The 14,700-nt window shown below is 64.2% G+C and overlaps 2 protein-coding genes across 5 annotated transcripts in view; one reads left to right on the top strand and one right to left on the bottom strand.

Moving 5' to 3' along the window:
• SLC52A2 (solute carrier family 52 member 2) lies at positions 1–13,897 on the bottom strand. Of its 4 annotated transcripts, none has more exons than XM_054017489.1 (8): positions 13,822–13,897; positions 12,004–12,151; positions 8,431–8,545; positions 8,034–8,302; positions 7,741–7,880; positions 4,062–4,926; positions 2,402–2,525; positions 1–1,670 (listed from the first exon to the last, which is right to left on the bottom strand). In XM_054017489.1, the coding sequence occupies exons 4-8, from the start codon at positions 8,087–8,089 to the stop codon at positions 1,458–1,460; spliced, it is 1,398 nt and encodes a 465-aa protein (XP_053873464.1). In that variant the 5' UTR covers positions 8,090–8,302; positions 8,431–8,545; positions 12,004–12,151; positions 13,822–13,897; the 3' UTR covers positions 1–1,457. The 4 variants fall into 4 exon arrangements, with proteins under 4 accessions (XP_053873464.1, XP_053873465.1, XP_053873467.1 ...); XM_054017490.1 differs by lacking the exon at positions 13,822–13,897 and adding an exon at positions 13,172–13,259; XM_054017492.1 differs by lacking the exon at positions 8,034–8,302 and having other exon boundaries at positions 8,421–8,545.
• FBXL6 (F-box and leucine rich repeat protein 6) overlaps positions 13,887–14,700 on the top strand; it is a 14,219-nt gene continuing 13,405 nt past the window's right edge. Inside the window, exon 1 of the mRNA XM_054017488.1 lies at positions 13,887–13,969. The gene's annotated coding sequence lies outside the window, so the exon portion shown is untranslated. The remainder of the gene's footprint in view (positions 13,970–14,700) is intronic.

The raw sequence follows: 14,700 nt of genomic DNA, 5'->3' as shown, positions 1-14,700 counted from the left end.
TGACTGGGATAAGGAGATTTATTCCTGCTGCACCCCTCCTTGGCCCATGGGGGAGGGGAGACAGCGTCTACACAAAATCACAGATCGCCGCCCGCCCGCCAAGCCACGTGGAGCCCGGCGGGAGCCAGTGAGACGCAGCAGCATGAGCCACTGGGCAGGCAACAGGGCCCGCGGAGGTGACATGGCCAATAGCCAGGCTATACGTGCCACCCTGCACCAGACCTGCGACTATGGGCCTGGCTTAGGACACCCCCCAAGGCTGGGGGCTCCCTGCTGGCTTTGGTCCCAGGCTGCTCAGGGAGCAGAGTGCCCCCCCACCCCCACGCAGTGAGGAACCCTCATCCCCCGATTGCCCCATCCTGGGCCCCCCCCGCCCCCCTGTTTTGGGGGGGCAGGAGCCATGCAGACCCGCAGAGGGTCAGGCAGCTGTTTGCCCCTTGTCCTGCCAAGATAAACTCCCCGGGCTGAGAAGCTGCTGGGAGTGAAACATGGGGCCGGCTGGCATCAGGGACCCGCCCTCCCCCCGCAGGTGGCGGCCAGGGAACACCCTCCTGAAGGCGGGGCACAGACCCCAGCTCTGGGGGGAGCAGGCTGCACTGGCTGGGATCAGAGACCAACCCCTCCTTGGGCTCCCCGGGATCCCCCTGCTAAGTATTGGCTCTTCAGTGAGCAGGGTGCCCCAGGGGCTAGCACAGCACAGCGCAGCCCCAGGCAGGCAGGCAGGTTAACCTGACAGATCCCCAGGCTCAGTGCCTGCCCAGGTGCCAGGTGTGCTGTGCTTGGCGAGCTTGGTCCGTGACCGGAGCGCTGGGGGCGGGGCGGGGGCAGGGATGCCCAGGACGGGGCAGCTCAGGGTTAACGTGTACTGAGAGCACTGGGCGGGCGCTGGGACGGCTGGGGGAGGCCGCGCAGCGAGTGGAACGGTGCTGGAGAAGGGCGCACAGCGGCTCCATCCAGTCAGCGGCCATTGCAGTGGGAGCCCTGCGGGGGGGGAGGACCCCGTGGAGCCTGGTCCTGCGCCATAGGGGCCCCCAGCTCTGGCAGCAGTGCCAGCAAAGTGCCCCCACCCCAGCCCCAGTTCAGTGCATCCTAAAACCTGCCGGAGAAGCAGCGAGTGCAGCAGCTGCCAGCCCCTGGGAACCAGGCCACAAGGCAGGCCTGCTCCCCCTCTCCCCATGCAGCAGGGCTGGGCAGGCCGCCTAGCGCCTGGTCTGTACTGTAGTGTGACCGGCCCAGGGCCCTGCTCCGAGCAGCAGGGGAGAGCAGAGGCTCCCAGCTGGCCAGGGGCACCACGGGCTTCTCCTCTGAAGCATCAGCTACTGGCCAGGAGCCGCGGGACGAGATGCCCAGCGCTCTGACCCTCTACAGCAATTCTTACGTCCCTAAGGCGGAGGTCAGCTGGTGGCAGCTCCAGCCGGGCAGAGCTCCCCATGGGGCTGCTGTGGCCTGCCCCCCACTCATGCCCCACAGTTGTCGGTACAGTCCTGCCCGCTCTGGAAGAGGTGATAGATGCTGACGATGGGGAACATGGCCAGGGCGCCCACCAGGGAGCCCGCCTGGATGACCGCTCCACACCACACCAGTGCTGCGTGGCCAGCCTCGTGCAGCAGGCTGCCGATCACCACCTTGAGGTAGGAGAAGAGCCCGATGAACAGGATCCAGGCCAGCACCTGTCGGGGAGAGACATGGCCTCAGCCACGGGGGCCGACCACAGCGACCCACGGGAAGCCACGGGTCATGACGGGCAGGACCAACACAGCCACCCCCGCCTTGTGGGCCAGAAACCCTCTGGGAGCAAACCGGCCTGGGTGGCCGGCTGGGAACCAGGGGGCACCTACCAGCCCCTGGGGATCCCGGGCATTGCCTGGACTCCCAGACACTTCTCCAGCCCTGGGAGCCTCCTATCAGACCAGGGCCGGCTCCAGGCACCAGCGAAAGAAGCAGCTGCTTGGGGCGGCCAATGGAAAGGGGTGGCACATCCCTCAGTCCCTCTCTTCCTCTTTGAGCTGCCGCCAAAGTGCCGCTTAAAAGAAAGAGAGGGAGCGAGGGACCCGCCGCCAAAGTGCCACCGATTGGCTTTATCTTTTTTTTTTCTTTCGCTTCACCGCTAGGGGCAGCAAAAAAGCTGGAGCCGGCCCTGTGTCAGACCCCCCGGAGACTGAACCCCGAGCAGCAGCACAGGGCACGCGGGGCAGAACCGGGAGCCATGGGAGGAGACCGGAGGGACGTTTGCCAAGGGCCCTGGGAAGCCCCGTCATTTAGAGGCTGCCTGGACGGTACCCCAGAAAACAGCCCCTGGAGCGAAGCCTCAGCCCACCAGCAGGGGACGCTGTGATGGCTCCTTTGCAGGCAGGTGCAGGGGCCCCCAGAGAGACCGGGGCCCGGACTCCACCTTACTCACCACCAGGGCGACTCCTGCGGCACTGCCCAGCAGGGGAGGGCAGGGGCTGAGCACCGCCAGCACCATCAGATAGGCCGCAAAGACGCCTCCCAGCACAGAGATGACGCCCAAGCCCACCGCTGACCTGGGGGTAGAGAGAAGGCAAACGAGGGTCAGTCGCGGGCCCAGGGGCCGATGGGGCGAGTGGGGGCAGGGGACAGCAGCACTGCCCCGCTGTCTGAGCAGCACCGGGCACTGCCAGGGTCAGAGCGGCGCACCCGCTCCGTACGCGTTAGATTGGGCAGCACTTCCTGGGGGCGCTAAGTGCTGTTCTCTGTGGGGTGCCAGGGAGAGCTCATGAGCAAGATTTGGGGTGATTTGAGAAAGGGGCTCCCACGATAAGGCCCCTGTTGATTTAGTAACATGCTGGGTTGGGGGGGGGGGTAAGTTATTTTGTGCACATCTGGGGCTCAAAGCAGAGCTCTGTAGGGGAGGGATTGAGCTCAGTCCGTTCCCATTGCTGTTGTGAGCGTCTACACTGAAGTGGGGCAGCGGCACAACTGTAGCGCTTTAGTGTAGATGTACCTGACCGGGGGTGTGTGTGTGGTGTGTGTGTACGTACACTTTCCCAGCTGGAGCAATTCACACCTCCCCAAGCTGATGGGTCAGGCTGTATCATCTCCATGGGACCTCCTCTTTCAGCTGAGAACACCTCATTGAGATGAATGGGCCACATCACACCTCTCTAAGCCTGCTCTGCGAAGAGCCTCTTCCCCATAGGCTAGGCCAGATTTAGAGCTGTGGGGACATATGGGGAGGGAGAGCTCAGCAGCGGGGACGTGTAGAGAGAGGGGCTCGGAGCAGCGGGGGCGTGTGGGGAGGGGGGATCAGAGCAGCAGGTGTGTTGAAGGAGTCGCAGCAGCAGTAGGGGCGTCTGAGTGGCAAGGGGGTGTTGGACCAATGCAGGGGAAAGTGGGGCTGAAAGGAAGGGGCAGAGCTGTGCAATAGGGGCTCTGTCCCTACCCCCCCAGAGTCAACAGGTAGCATTGGTATGTCCCCATCCCTGTAGTATCTGAGCACCTCAAACCTTCCCAGCACCCGGGGGAGGCACAAAGTGGGGAACGGAGACACAGAGAGATTAAAGAACATGCCCAAGGTCACCCAGTGTGTTTGTTGCGGAGCAGGGAACTGAACTCAGCTCTCCCAAGTCCCAGGGCCTAGCCGCTGGGCCAGCTTTCCTCTCAGCCCCCCCTTTCCATGAATATCCCCCGACTCCCACGGGCCCCTGCCCGATCAGTCTGAGCTCGCCCCCTCCCCACCCGGCGGCTGGATGGCGGGGGGAGCCTGGCAAGCCCAGAGGCACCTGGCAGGCTCGGAGCGGGAGGCGGGGACGTGGTCTCAGTTTTACAAACGTTTAACGTGCAAAGCCCTGGACCCGGCTCAGCTGCTCACTAGGGACACCACTGGGAATGACTCAGGTACGTGACGGGCACCCAACTCCGACCACAGGGCCTCCATGCTGCTGTGACCCGCGGCTCTCCTTGCTGGCCCAGTCCAGAGCCCCTCCGCTGCGCCAACGCCCCTCAATCCTGCCCCGCACATGGCCCCTCTCAGGCAGGGGGTCTGGGCCAAGGGTGAAGAGGGTGTAAGGGAGGAGGCTGGGCCATGCGCCCGGCCCTACCTGCACAGCACAAACATGGCGACGAAGCAGGCCACGGGGTTGGCGATGTTGCTGAGCACCACAGAGAGGTGGTAGGCCATGCTCCCGTAGGGCAGGCAGGAGTAGCTCTGCACCGCGGGCAGCACGCCGTTGGTCAGTGCGTTGGAGACGCCCAGCAGCACCAGCAGGTAGATGTTCCGGCCTGTCCAGAAGGTGGCCTGGGCCGGGGGGCGGGCGCCCTGGGTGATCTCCATGGCGCTGTCCGACGTGGGGGTGCCGTCCCGCAGTGGGAAGGACTCCTCCGTCTCCACGCTGCCCTTGGAAGAGCTCTCCTGGCGGGTGGCGGAGCGGCTGGCGCGGTGGCGCTGCAGGATGAGCCCCAGGAAGGAGAGCGCCGAGACAGCGAGCAAGGCGGACATCAGCCAGAAGTAGGTGGCCGCGGGAAAGTTCTCCTCCAGGTAGTGGGGCTGGGAGCCGTTGCCGGAGGTGGTGTTGCGGCACTCCAGCTTGCCCACCCCTTGGGCCAGTGCCACCACGCAGGGGAAGAGGGCGCTCAGGCCCTGGCCCACGAAGAAGGTGCGGATGAACTGCTGGGGGAACTGGTACATGAAGGGCAGGAAGGTGACGTTGGAGGTGCAGCAGACGAAGGCCAGGAGGAAGGCCAGGAGCAGGAAGGCCAGGCTGTGGGACTCCCCTGCCACTGTCGCCGTCCGGTGCCAGAAGAGAGCCAGGAAGAGGGCTGCCACCACGCCTAGCACCTGGATGGCGTGGATGACCCAGCGCTCCTTCAGCCGCCCAGGGGCCAGCCTGTGAGCCAGGGTGACGGCGATGGGGCCCACGTTCCCCAGGGCGATGAGGACTGAGAGGTAGGCAGGGAGATTCCAGCCTGGAGGGGGAGAGACGCAGCGCTAGTGACACCCCGCCGCCCCGAGCCCTTCGCCCTGCTGCCGTGCAGGGCAGCCGGATCCTCGGTGCGCCAGGCACCCAGGGCCCAGTCCCGAGCGGTGCCACCTGTATTTCTGCCCCCTTCTATTGCAGGCCAGCAGAGCCGCCTCGCCCCCCCTCCCCCTTTCCTCCCGCGGCCAGAGAGGGAAGCAGAGGCTGCAAACAGACTTCAGGACAGCATCCCGAAGGGGCCAGTGCCTGGGTTTCGCATCGTCCTAGCTCTGGCTGGGGGAGATAAGGCAGCGCTCCCATGGGGCTGCTGCGGCCTTCTGTGGGATTCGCACAGCGCAGCCCTACCTAGGAGAAAGGAGCTCAGGGACTGATCTCCCCGCAGATAGCGACTGGGGGCTGGGCCAACGTTGGCCCTTCTGCAGCTAACGAAATGCTGCTAGCAAAGCAACAAGCACAGCTCTGCTGCTGCCCCTCACTCCCGACCCACGGCCCCCTCCCCCCCAGCGCTGGGCCTGCGTGGAGACCGCCCGAGAACCCAGCTATTCTCAGCCGAGCCCCAGCCAGCCCTGGTGGCAGGGGCCAGGCGAGGGCATGCGTGGGAAGGCTGCAGGGGAATTCCACCGAGGGAATCCAGCTGAGAGGCGGAGAGGCTCAGGCACACAGTGCCGGGAACAGGACCTGCCCTCCCTTGGCACGGCCGGGTAACAACTCCAGCCCCTGGCAGTGCTTAGCCGGGAACAACACGTGCCCGCAGCAGGTGCAGAGGCAGGCTTCAGGTGGGCAGCCCTGGCACAACGGCGAGATCTCCAGCACCCTCAATAACCCCCCAGGGGAAGCACACCAGCCTGCCCCCTCCGCAGGACCCTGCCTGTGCAGAGCGTGGGGCTGGCCTGACAGCCTCCTGCAGCTAGGGCCCCTCCAGCCCCAGGGCTCCCTTGCCATGGCCTGCAGAGGGCTGGCTGCCAGCAATGCAAGCTCTGCGTGACAGGGAGGGAGCATGCCGGAGCAGCGGGGGACCTCCACAGAGGAGGAGAAACAGCTGCCCCCAGGGGGTGGAGGCGCCGCGGGAAGCAGGGGAAGGGGAGAAGAGGGCCCCCAGGAGGCTGGGTAGCGTGGGTGCGGGGGACCAAATGTGGGCATGACAGGGGGGCAGGTGGCTGGCATGTGTGTGCAAAGTGGCAGAGAAGGGCAGACAGGAGGGGAGTTAAACCAGGAACAAAAGGAGCCTGGAAATCCCCCTGCTCCTCCTCCGCTGTCTCTGCCAGTCACCAAGGTGTGGCCCGCCCCATGGGAGCGCTTGGAACCCCCGAGGCCGGCTCCTCCTAGCCAACCCGGCTACGGAAGAGGCGAGTGGGCCCCTCTCTGCCCAGGGGATCAGATCCTGCTGTCGGATCGAGCAAAGGGCGAAGAGCCGCCTCCCTGCGCTCATGGCGTGGCTGTGGCAGGGCCGTGCGTGGGGCTGGTGCAGATCACTGCAGCCCTATGGGCTACCCAGCACCCCCCCCCCTCCCCGAGCATGAACAGAGCCTCACCCGTTTGGGGGGCGGAACTGGAACAGCCCGAACACTAACTTACCGGGTCGGAGCCTCCCGGCCCTGCCTATGGCTCTTTATCCCGCTAACGAGCCAGCCCCAGCACTCCGGAAACCCCCCGTCAGCCTGCCCCGATGGCCTTCCCCAGCACACAGCCTGCATCCGCGAGAGACGGGCTAAGAGCTGCTCTCCTCTGGGAAGTGCGGGCAGAAGGCCAAGGCCAGGCAGCACCTGCTGGCTCCCAGCACGGAGACCGGGATACCCCAACCATCCCCCAGGCAGGGCTCCCCTTGGGGAGAAGTTCTGCTGGACCCCCAGGGACTCCACAGCGTTTCTTCACTAGGCCGGCCGAGCCCCCCAGCACAGCCGCCCGGGAGCAGAACCAAGCTCCCTTGGGGCCTGCGTTCCCGGCTCCTACAGCAACCCTGCACTCAGGGCCCCAGCTAGCAATCCAGAGCCCAGAGGGCTGCTGCCCGTGTTCACACCAGAGTGTCCCTGCTGCCTCCCGCTCCACCAAGGACCTGCCAATGACTCTTCCTTCGCCCTGGGCCCTGGAAGCCAGAGGAGCTCGGCCCTTCCTGCCTTTGTTCTCCGCCCGTCGGCTGGACTGTGCTGTTTGTTGCCTGGGGCTGGTGCATCCTTGTGCTCAGTTAGCACAACACGTTCCGCACGCTCGCAGGGCAGCACATCTCTGCGCCGCCAGCTCTGGGCACCGGCCCCCTCTGAGTCCAGGACACCGCCGGCAGCCAGAGCCAGCAGGGTGCCAGCTGCTCTTCTGGGGCCTTGCTCGGGCGGGGGGGCAGGCCAGCAGCTGGGTTAGACACGATCTGCGGGCGCGTGCCCAGCTTTGGCTCCCATTCTGTGCCTTCGTGACCTGGGCGGTGGGCGCCACGCAGGCTAACGCAGCATTCGGAGGCCTTACACCGCTGGGGGGGGGCTACGTGAGAACCCCCCACGCCCCAGAACCCCTAGTCGCCGAGCCCCGGACTAGCAGCTTCACAGCTGTTTCCCTAGGACGGGGATTGTCTGAGCCCCACCCACCCCCGTTCACAATCACCGGAATGTGACCGGGTAACAACAGCAATTCCCCATTCAACACTTCCCTCCTCTCCGCTGGCTCCGGGGCAGCTAGAAAGGAAGATGAACGGCACAGCAGAAGGCAAGACACCTGACCCCCCACTGCGGCTGCTCCTACGTGCCAGGCGAAGCCAGGGGCATCACCCATCCCGGGCCCACAGGCTGCACTTTATCACCACCCATCAGCGCCTCACCTTCTGGAAGCCACTTCACCACCACGGGGAGCTCCACCCACAAGGAGTTCACGGAGACCCAGGAGCCCATCCCGAAAAGGGCCACCAGCACGTGGGTGACCATGGCCTGGCCCATCACGGAGGCAGCCATCCTCTCAGCCCTGGCAAGAGAAGAGAGCAAGGTCCAGTTCAGCTAATGCACTGGTGAACAGCGCCAGCTCTGAAGGGACTGCAGGCGGGGCCCTGGTTCCCGGGGTAGGCGTGCTGCAGTGGAGAGGGCGCAGAGCCAGGGAGAATGGGGCGGGAAGGAGAACCTGGCATAGGAAGCAGCAGAGCCCCCTCCCAGCGACGGACAGGTACTGAGGTGCATGCACAGAGCTGGGCCGGCTTCCTTCACACAGCCCCATCCGTCCAGCCTGCCTCACGCCTGTCCCAGAGGCTCAGTCTGTCAGTCTCCACGGCCCAGCCAGTCCCTTGTCTGCAGGGGCCTGACAGCAAAGAGCTGCTCACGGCGGCAATCGCTGGTCTGAGCATTTGGCCACTAGGAACAGGGCACGACCAGTGAGTCAGGGTCTGTCTGTGACTAAGGGGAAGACTCAATTAATTCCTATAAGGCAGCAGGGGCTGTCTCCGCCCCACCTGTGTCCCCTCTCGCTGGGCAGCTGGGAAGCGGAGGGGTGGGGAGAACAGGGGGTTTGTACCTGGGGTTACCTCATAGGCCGGTGGATCCAAAACCGAATCGCTCCCAACAGCCCGAGCTATGCCAGGCGAAGGGCAATGAGGAGTCCAGAGCTGCTGGAGCAGGGATCCCCACAGCCAGCCATCGCTGAAAGAGACAACATCTGTTACCAGTGAGCCGGCAGCCTGGTGTGCTGTCCTAGCAGGGCCCAGCGCCGAGCTCCAGCGGCCAGGGCTCAAGCAGGGGTGGTGCGGTGGGACCATGCACGGAGCGAGCACGTCCGAATGCTCCCATCCAACGTCTCAGCACGGTTATAAGCCAGTGAGCTGAATGCAACAAGCCAATGGTCAACTCCTATTCGCGCTGTCAGAGCCCAGGGCAGAGCTGCAGGCAGGACCCAGGGGTGCTGACAGCTGGGCAAGGCCCTCAGGAGTGGGGGCGCTGTCTTCAGACCCTCTAGTCAGACTTTCGACCCAGGCTCAAGAGCAGCTGTGGGACACGCTCCCTGCACCTTTCTGTGCCCTGTGTCAGTTCTGACCAGACCTGCTGTGGGGCAGAGCCCATGTCCCCCAGTAGCACACGGACTGACCACCCCACACGTGCTAAATCACAGCCAGAGGCTGAGTGATTAGACCCGCTGGAAGGCCAGGGTGAGTCCGGGCTCTACGCAGATCCCCCCCATACAAACAACAACACACAGAGTGGCCTGGCCCATCCCCCATGGCCCAGCGGGGGGCTAGAGCCCCCTGGGTGGGTGGGAGGGGGTGGGGGGGAGAAACCTCAGACTGCTCTGCAGTGACTCCTCTGGCTGACCCAGGAATGATGGCGATGGGTTCCTTGTCCAGCCCTCACTGGCTAATAGGAGAGGGCACCCAGCATAGGCCTGGCAGAGAGACTGGCTCCGGGAGGCGCTGAGCGGCGTTCTGCCCATGCTAGCAGTTACAGGGCTCTGAAGAGGGGTGACAAGCCGTTGCAGTTGAGGTGAGAGGAGATGGAGGTGCTGGGAAGTGACACCAGCAGCCCCCCAGGGGTGGAAATGGACAGAGGGGGACGTGGAGAATCAGAGGATGCCAGAGCTCTGGGCAATGAGAGACCTGAGCAGAGGCGGAGATGAGCTGTGTGTAGGGAGGCTCCCCAGCAAGGCAGAGCGGACCAGAGGTGTATCTATGGGCCCGTGATCGGCTTAAGACTAGGAGCTAAGGCCGAGCGATCCGGTGACTGGGACTGGGACACGGGAGCAAGAGGGAACCTGCTGAGCCTTGTTCTTCCCAAGCCCCTGGGGACAGGGTCTCTGCAGCCTCCAGCCACATCACCTGGTGTGTTACAACTACAGCATTAGCTCCCCGAGCTGGGACCACTGCAGAACCCATCCATTGCCCAATGGGCAGAGAGCGAGGGCATCAATACGCAGGGGACACAAGTGCAGCAGGTGCCCAGCGGGACAGAGCCACTGGAGCTTGGCCTGGATTCCTACATAACAGTACAGCCCACTGGATGCCCCACACCCTCGTAGTGACCTTACCCGTGCCCCAATCACCTCCCTGCCAACACCTGGTCCCAGATCTAGCTCTCTAGACCCGCCTCCCCACGGACCCTCGCCTGTCTTCACCCTGCTCCATAGTCACATCATCTCAGCGTCAGGCTGGGACGGAACGCGCCCTGTATTCACACCCTACAAAACCCGTAATCGGCTGTGGGCAAAATAGGCCTGGTCAGGTACATCTGAAAAATAATAACTCGCTGGTCAATAACATCCTGGCAGAATGTGGGTAGCAACAATACATGTAAAGTTACAAATCCCTTCACAATGACATTGGTGGCACATGTTCAAACCCATGTCGCCCCGCCTGGGCAGGTCCTAAACAACAGGATGTGTGTTCATCTCAATTTATAACAGGATCCTCGGACAGCAAGAGGGGGGAAAACAGGAGACAAGGAAAATCTGAATTTCGGCAAACAAAGGCAAGAAGAACCAGCGTGCATCCTCTTTCACCACCAGACACCACATGGCCTTCTTTATGGGGTGAATGAACTTTAACTAGGGGTAACTCTCAGGAAAACGCATTTCAAAGGATGATTGAACTGTAAAAGTGAGGGGCAAAACCACACCCAGTTCTCTCTCCCTCTCCATCTCTCTTTTCCACCAAAGACAATCGACGACAAAAGAAACAGTCTGTGGACTTCAGAAGCCGATCCTGGCCTACAGGTTTGGTCAGCAATATACTGAAAACCTGCAGTAGGGGACTTCAGCGGGACCCAAGTCTAGTTTGTAAGCTCAGAAAGCGTTTCATCTTCATCTCTCTCTTGTAAGAATGTCCGACTTCAATGCCTTATGCTTGTAGTCCCTCAAAATCTCCCTCTTTGTAAATAAACAAACTTGTTTCATTCTTTAATTAAAATGAATCCAGAGCTGTGAATTCATTTACGGGAGCGACTGTTGTATGCTGAGGAGGGGGCTGGACAGTGCAGAACAACCTGTGTGCGCGTGGGGGGGAGGAGGGGGAAATCCAGGACTGGGAGTGTGCTAGGATCACCCTGAAGCTCCTGGAAGGCAGTGTGTGGCTGGCGTTTGCTGACAGGCTGCTGGGGTCAGAGCTGCAGCTACACACACACTCGGGGGGTGACCCGCGTGCTGGCAGGCTGTTTGTGAGGAGCCCAGGTTGGGAGCTACAGCAGCAAAGCATTGGGAGGCCCCCCAGGTTGCAGGGTTAATGGTGACGCAGCCCCTCCCTGCTCCAGATTGCAATCTGGAATGTCCAACAGGCACCTCATCCTCACGGCCGGCCTGATGCTGCTTCCTCTAACCCAGGGGTCCCCGCCATGGCGCCCGCCGGGGCATCCCTGTGTGCCCGCCTACTGGCTGCCAGAAAAGCAGCCACCAAAATGCTGCCGAGAAGTGCTACCGCCAAAATGCCGCCTCTTGATGACGCTGCTTCACGGCGGCATTTCAGCGGCTGTTTGTCCAGCAGCCACGGTCCTCGGCGGTTAGTCGTCTGGCGCCCGCCCCACGGAAAAAGTTGGGGACCACTGCTCTAACCCTCCAGGGCGTTAATCTCAGGGGGCCATAGGACAAGGCAAGTCACTGCAGCGTTACTGGAGCAAGAGTCCCGTTTGCACCCTTGGGAGGGCTCCTGGCAGTTGCCCTGTGGCAGCCAGCACAGAGCGGGTATGTCAGAAGTCAGGATGGCGGATCCCTCAGGGCACGGAACATGCTGAGCTCTAGAGCTGAGCGCCAGGTGCTGGGAGAAGAGCATCGAGCACCTCGACAAACCTTGCACTGCTCCTTCCCCGCAGGCCGTGTGCGCCAGGCCAATTGTGCAACGGGGCCTGCGGGAAGTTGTGCAATGGGCGTTTCTGAGCGGGCAGAGATCCACCCGCTCCCAGTTTAACAGGACAGCTACCAAGAGCAGTAGTTTCAGATCCAGCCCCAGCACTGATCTCCCTGCCCTCCTGCCGCAGGAAGCGGAGTCTGCTCCTTTAACCTGAGCTAAATGGACCTGCCACTAGTGTCCCTGTGTAACTCCAGGGGCTCAGATGATGGGAGAAAGGCGGCGGCTGGGCGGACCAGTTCTCATTCATCCTAGAGCTAAATTACCCCATCGTACCTTTGGCCATCCGCAGTGCCCCTCTCTGCAGCTTTGCAGCCTCAGGAGATTCTCTCTCACGGTTGGGAGGCAGCCAGACGGCCCATGAGATGAGACTCCAGCACCACTCAAGGTCCCCAACACCTCCTGAGCTCCCTCTCGGCAAGTCCTGGAAATGCAGAGCCCAGCAGCGTGAGACACCATCTCCACCAGCACAAGTCGCCTTACCCATGGCCACGCTCACTCCCACCTGGAGTTGAGCCTCTCACACACCTTAGGGTCCTTGGTGAATTTCATCAACCTGCAGTCACTCCTTCCTCTAAATCTCTACAGCCCAGGGCCCAACACCCAAACAAGTCACCCACTATTAACCTCTATCCAAACAGGCCAGCTGCTGCTCACCACAGCTCCCTGCTTCGCCCCACCCAGCCAGCGGCCAACACACCACAACGCTTCCCCTCCTACCAGGGGTTATTCATTTCCCCGAAGAGCTTTTTATGGAGACGCCTTATCAAAAGTGTTGTGAAATCCCCACTAAGCACCCAATGGACCCCTCTTATCTGCTAGTTTATTGGCTTCTTCTGAGAACCCCAGCCAGCCGGTCAGAGCTGCTTGATTGAAGACTGAGCTGGCTGGATCCGGACCAGTGACCCCCACCCCGACCGCACATGGCCCGTTATTTAGGAGTTAGAGTTGCCAGTGGCTCTCAGCCAGGGGTAGGTGCACCCCGGGGGTACTGAGAGGTCTTGCGGGGGCCCATCAGCTCATCTGGATATTTGCATGGTTTTACAACAGGCTACAGAAAAAGCACTAGCAACGACAGGACAAACTCAGACTTCACACCACGACTTGTGTCCACGGCTCTGTGCACTGACATGCACGTGCGATAGTTGGTTTATTTGATACCAACACGATGGAAACGAGAAGGGAAGGCGCTGCTCAGTCCTGGCCTGGCTGTGAGGTGAAACCTGGGGGGAGGGCAGACCAATCCGAGTCCTGCCAGTGGGGCAGGAGCCTGGAAAGGTCCAGAGCCGCTGAACGGACCAAGAGCCTCTCACAGCCCCTGACCCGGCCCATGCCCCACATCATGCCTGGCCGACTGGGGGCTTTCCCAGCCCCCCTCCCCGGGCAGGAACCACCCCAGGCCGGGCCCCTGGCTCTGCCCCTGCCGGGGAGCTCCCCAACCCACCGGGTTGCCTAGACCTGGAGAACGGCTGCCCCCGACCGAGCCTCCGGCTCTGGGCCGCCAACGCTGCAGGGCTCCGGGCATGTCCCCCAGAGTCTGTCCCCACTTCCCCCTCCCCCCGTTCTCCTTTCTACGGCCCCCTTCCCAGCCCTCCCGCCCCCACTTCCCCCGCCCCCCCTCCTCACGGCCCCCTTCCCCGCCCTCCCGCCCCCACTTCCCCCCGGCCCCCCTCCTCACGGCCCCCTTCCCCGCCCTCCCGCCCCCACTTCCCCCCGGCCCCCCTCCTCACAGCCCCCTTCCCAGCCCTCCCGCCCCCACTTTCCCCGCCCCCCCTCCTCACGGCCCCCTTCCCAGCCCTCCCGCCCCCACTTCCCCCGCCCCCCCTCCTCACGGCCCCCTTCCCCGCCCTCCCGCCCCCACTTTCCCCGCCCCCCCTCCTCACGGCCCCCTTCCCAGCCCTCCCGCCCCCACTTCCCCCCGGCCCCCCTCCTCACGGCCCCCCTTCCCCGCCCTCCCGCCCCCACTTCCCCCCGCCCCCCCTCCTCACGGCCCCCCTTCCCAGCCCTCCCGCCCCCACTTCCCCCCGCCCCCCTCCTCACGGCCCCCTTCCCCCCCCTCCCGCCCCCCGGACCTCCACGGCTCCCCCCTCTCACCTGCACGCGGCTCCAGCCTCCTTCCCGGTTCGGCGAGGGGGGGGGTGTGTGTGGCCCCGCCCCGGAAGTGACGGACCCGGGATGGCGCCGCAACTTCCGGCCTCGCGGGCCCCTGCCTGAGGAACTGGCGGCGCGCGCGGGGATCCCGGTCAGCAGCGCGCGGCCCCCCCCGCCCCTTCCCACAATCCTCAGCGCGGGACCCCTGGGTTGCCCCACGGAGCCCCTGACCACCCCCCCTCCACAACCCCGGATCCCGTCCCCCCCGCCCCTCCCCCACCCCGGGTCCCGTCCCCCGCCCCTCCCCTTCTCGCCCCTCCCCCACCCCGAGTCCCGTCCCCCGCCCCTCCCCCTTCTCGCCCCTCCACAACCCCGGGTCCCGTCCCCCCCGCCCCTCCCCCTTCTCGCCCCTCCCCCACCCCGGATCCCGTCCCCCGCCCCTCCCCTTCTCGCCCCTCCCCCACCCCACCCCGAGTCCCGTCCCCCCACCCCTCCCCTTCTTGCCCCTCCCCCACCCCGAGTCCCGTCCCCCGCCCCTCCCCCTTCTCGCCCCTCCCCCACCCCACCCCGAGTCCCGTCCCCCCACCCCTCCCCTTCTTGCCCCTCCCCCACCCGGGTCCCGTCCCCCGCCCCTCCCCCTTCTAGCCCCTCCCCCACCCCACCCCGAGTCCCGTCCCCCCCGCCCCTCCCCTTCTCACCCCTCCCCCACCCGGGTCCCGTCCCCCGCCCCTCCCCCTTCTAGCCCCTCCCCCATCCCACCCCGAGTCCCGTCCCCCCGCCCCTCCCCTTCTCGCCCCTCCCCCACCAGTAAATTCACCCACCACATTGACATAAACGCAGATTTGCCCCCAGTGCCACGCCGGTTCCTGGAGTGTCACCCAG

Source organism: Malaclemys terrapin, chromosome 2 (assembly GCF_027887155.1).
Source record: "Malaclemys terrapin pileata isolate rMalTer1 chromosome 2, rMalTer1.hap1, whole genome shotgun sequence".
NCBI classification, from domain to species: domain Eukaryota; kingdom Metazoa; phylum Chordata; order Testudines; family Emydidae; genus Malaclemys; species Malaclemys terrapin.
Note: the sequence above shows the minus strand (reverse complement) of the source record. Positions and strands in the feature narration are given on the sequence as shown.

What these genes read in the sequence shown, in the direction of transcription:
- SLC52A2 (XM_054017489.1), bottom strand. Translation starts at nt 8,089, where the DNA reads ATGCACCTCAGTACCTGTCCGTCGCTGGGAGGGGGCTCTGCTGCTTCC. An exon ending in TCTGCTGCTTCCTATGCCAG is followed by an intron (nt 7,881 to 8,033) that starts GTTCTCCTTCCC and finishes TTCTCTTGCCAG; the next exon opens with GGCTGAGAGGATGGCTGCCT. An exon ending in CCGCAGGAGTCGCCCTGGTG is followed by an intron (nt 1,671 to 2,401) that starts GTGAGTAAGGTG and finishes TCTCCCCGACAG; the next exon opens with GTGCTGGCCTGGATCCTGTT.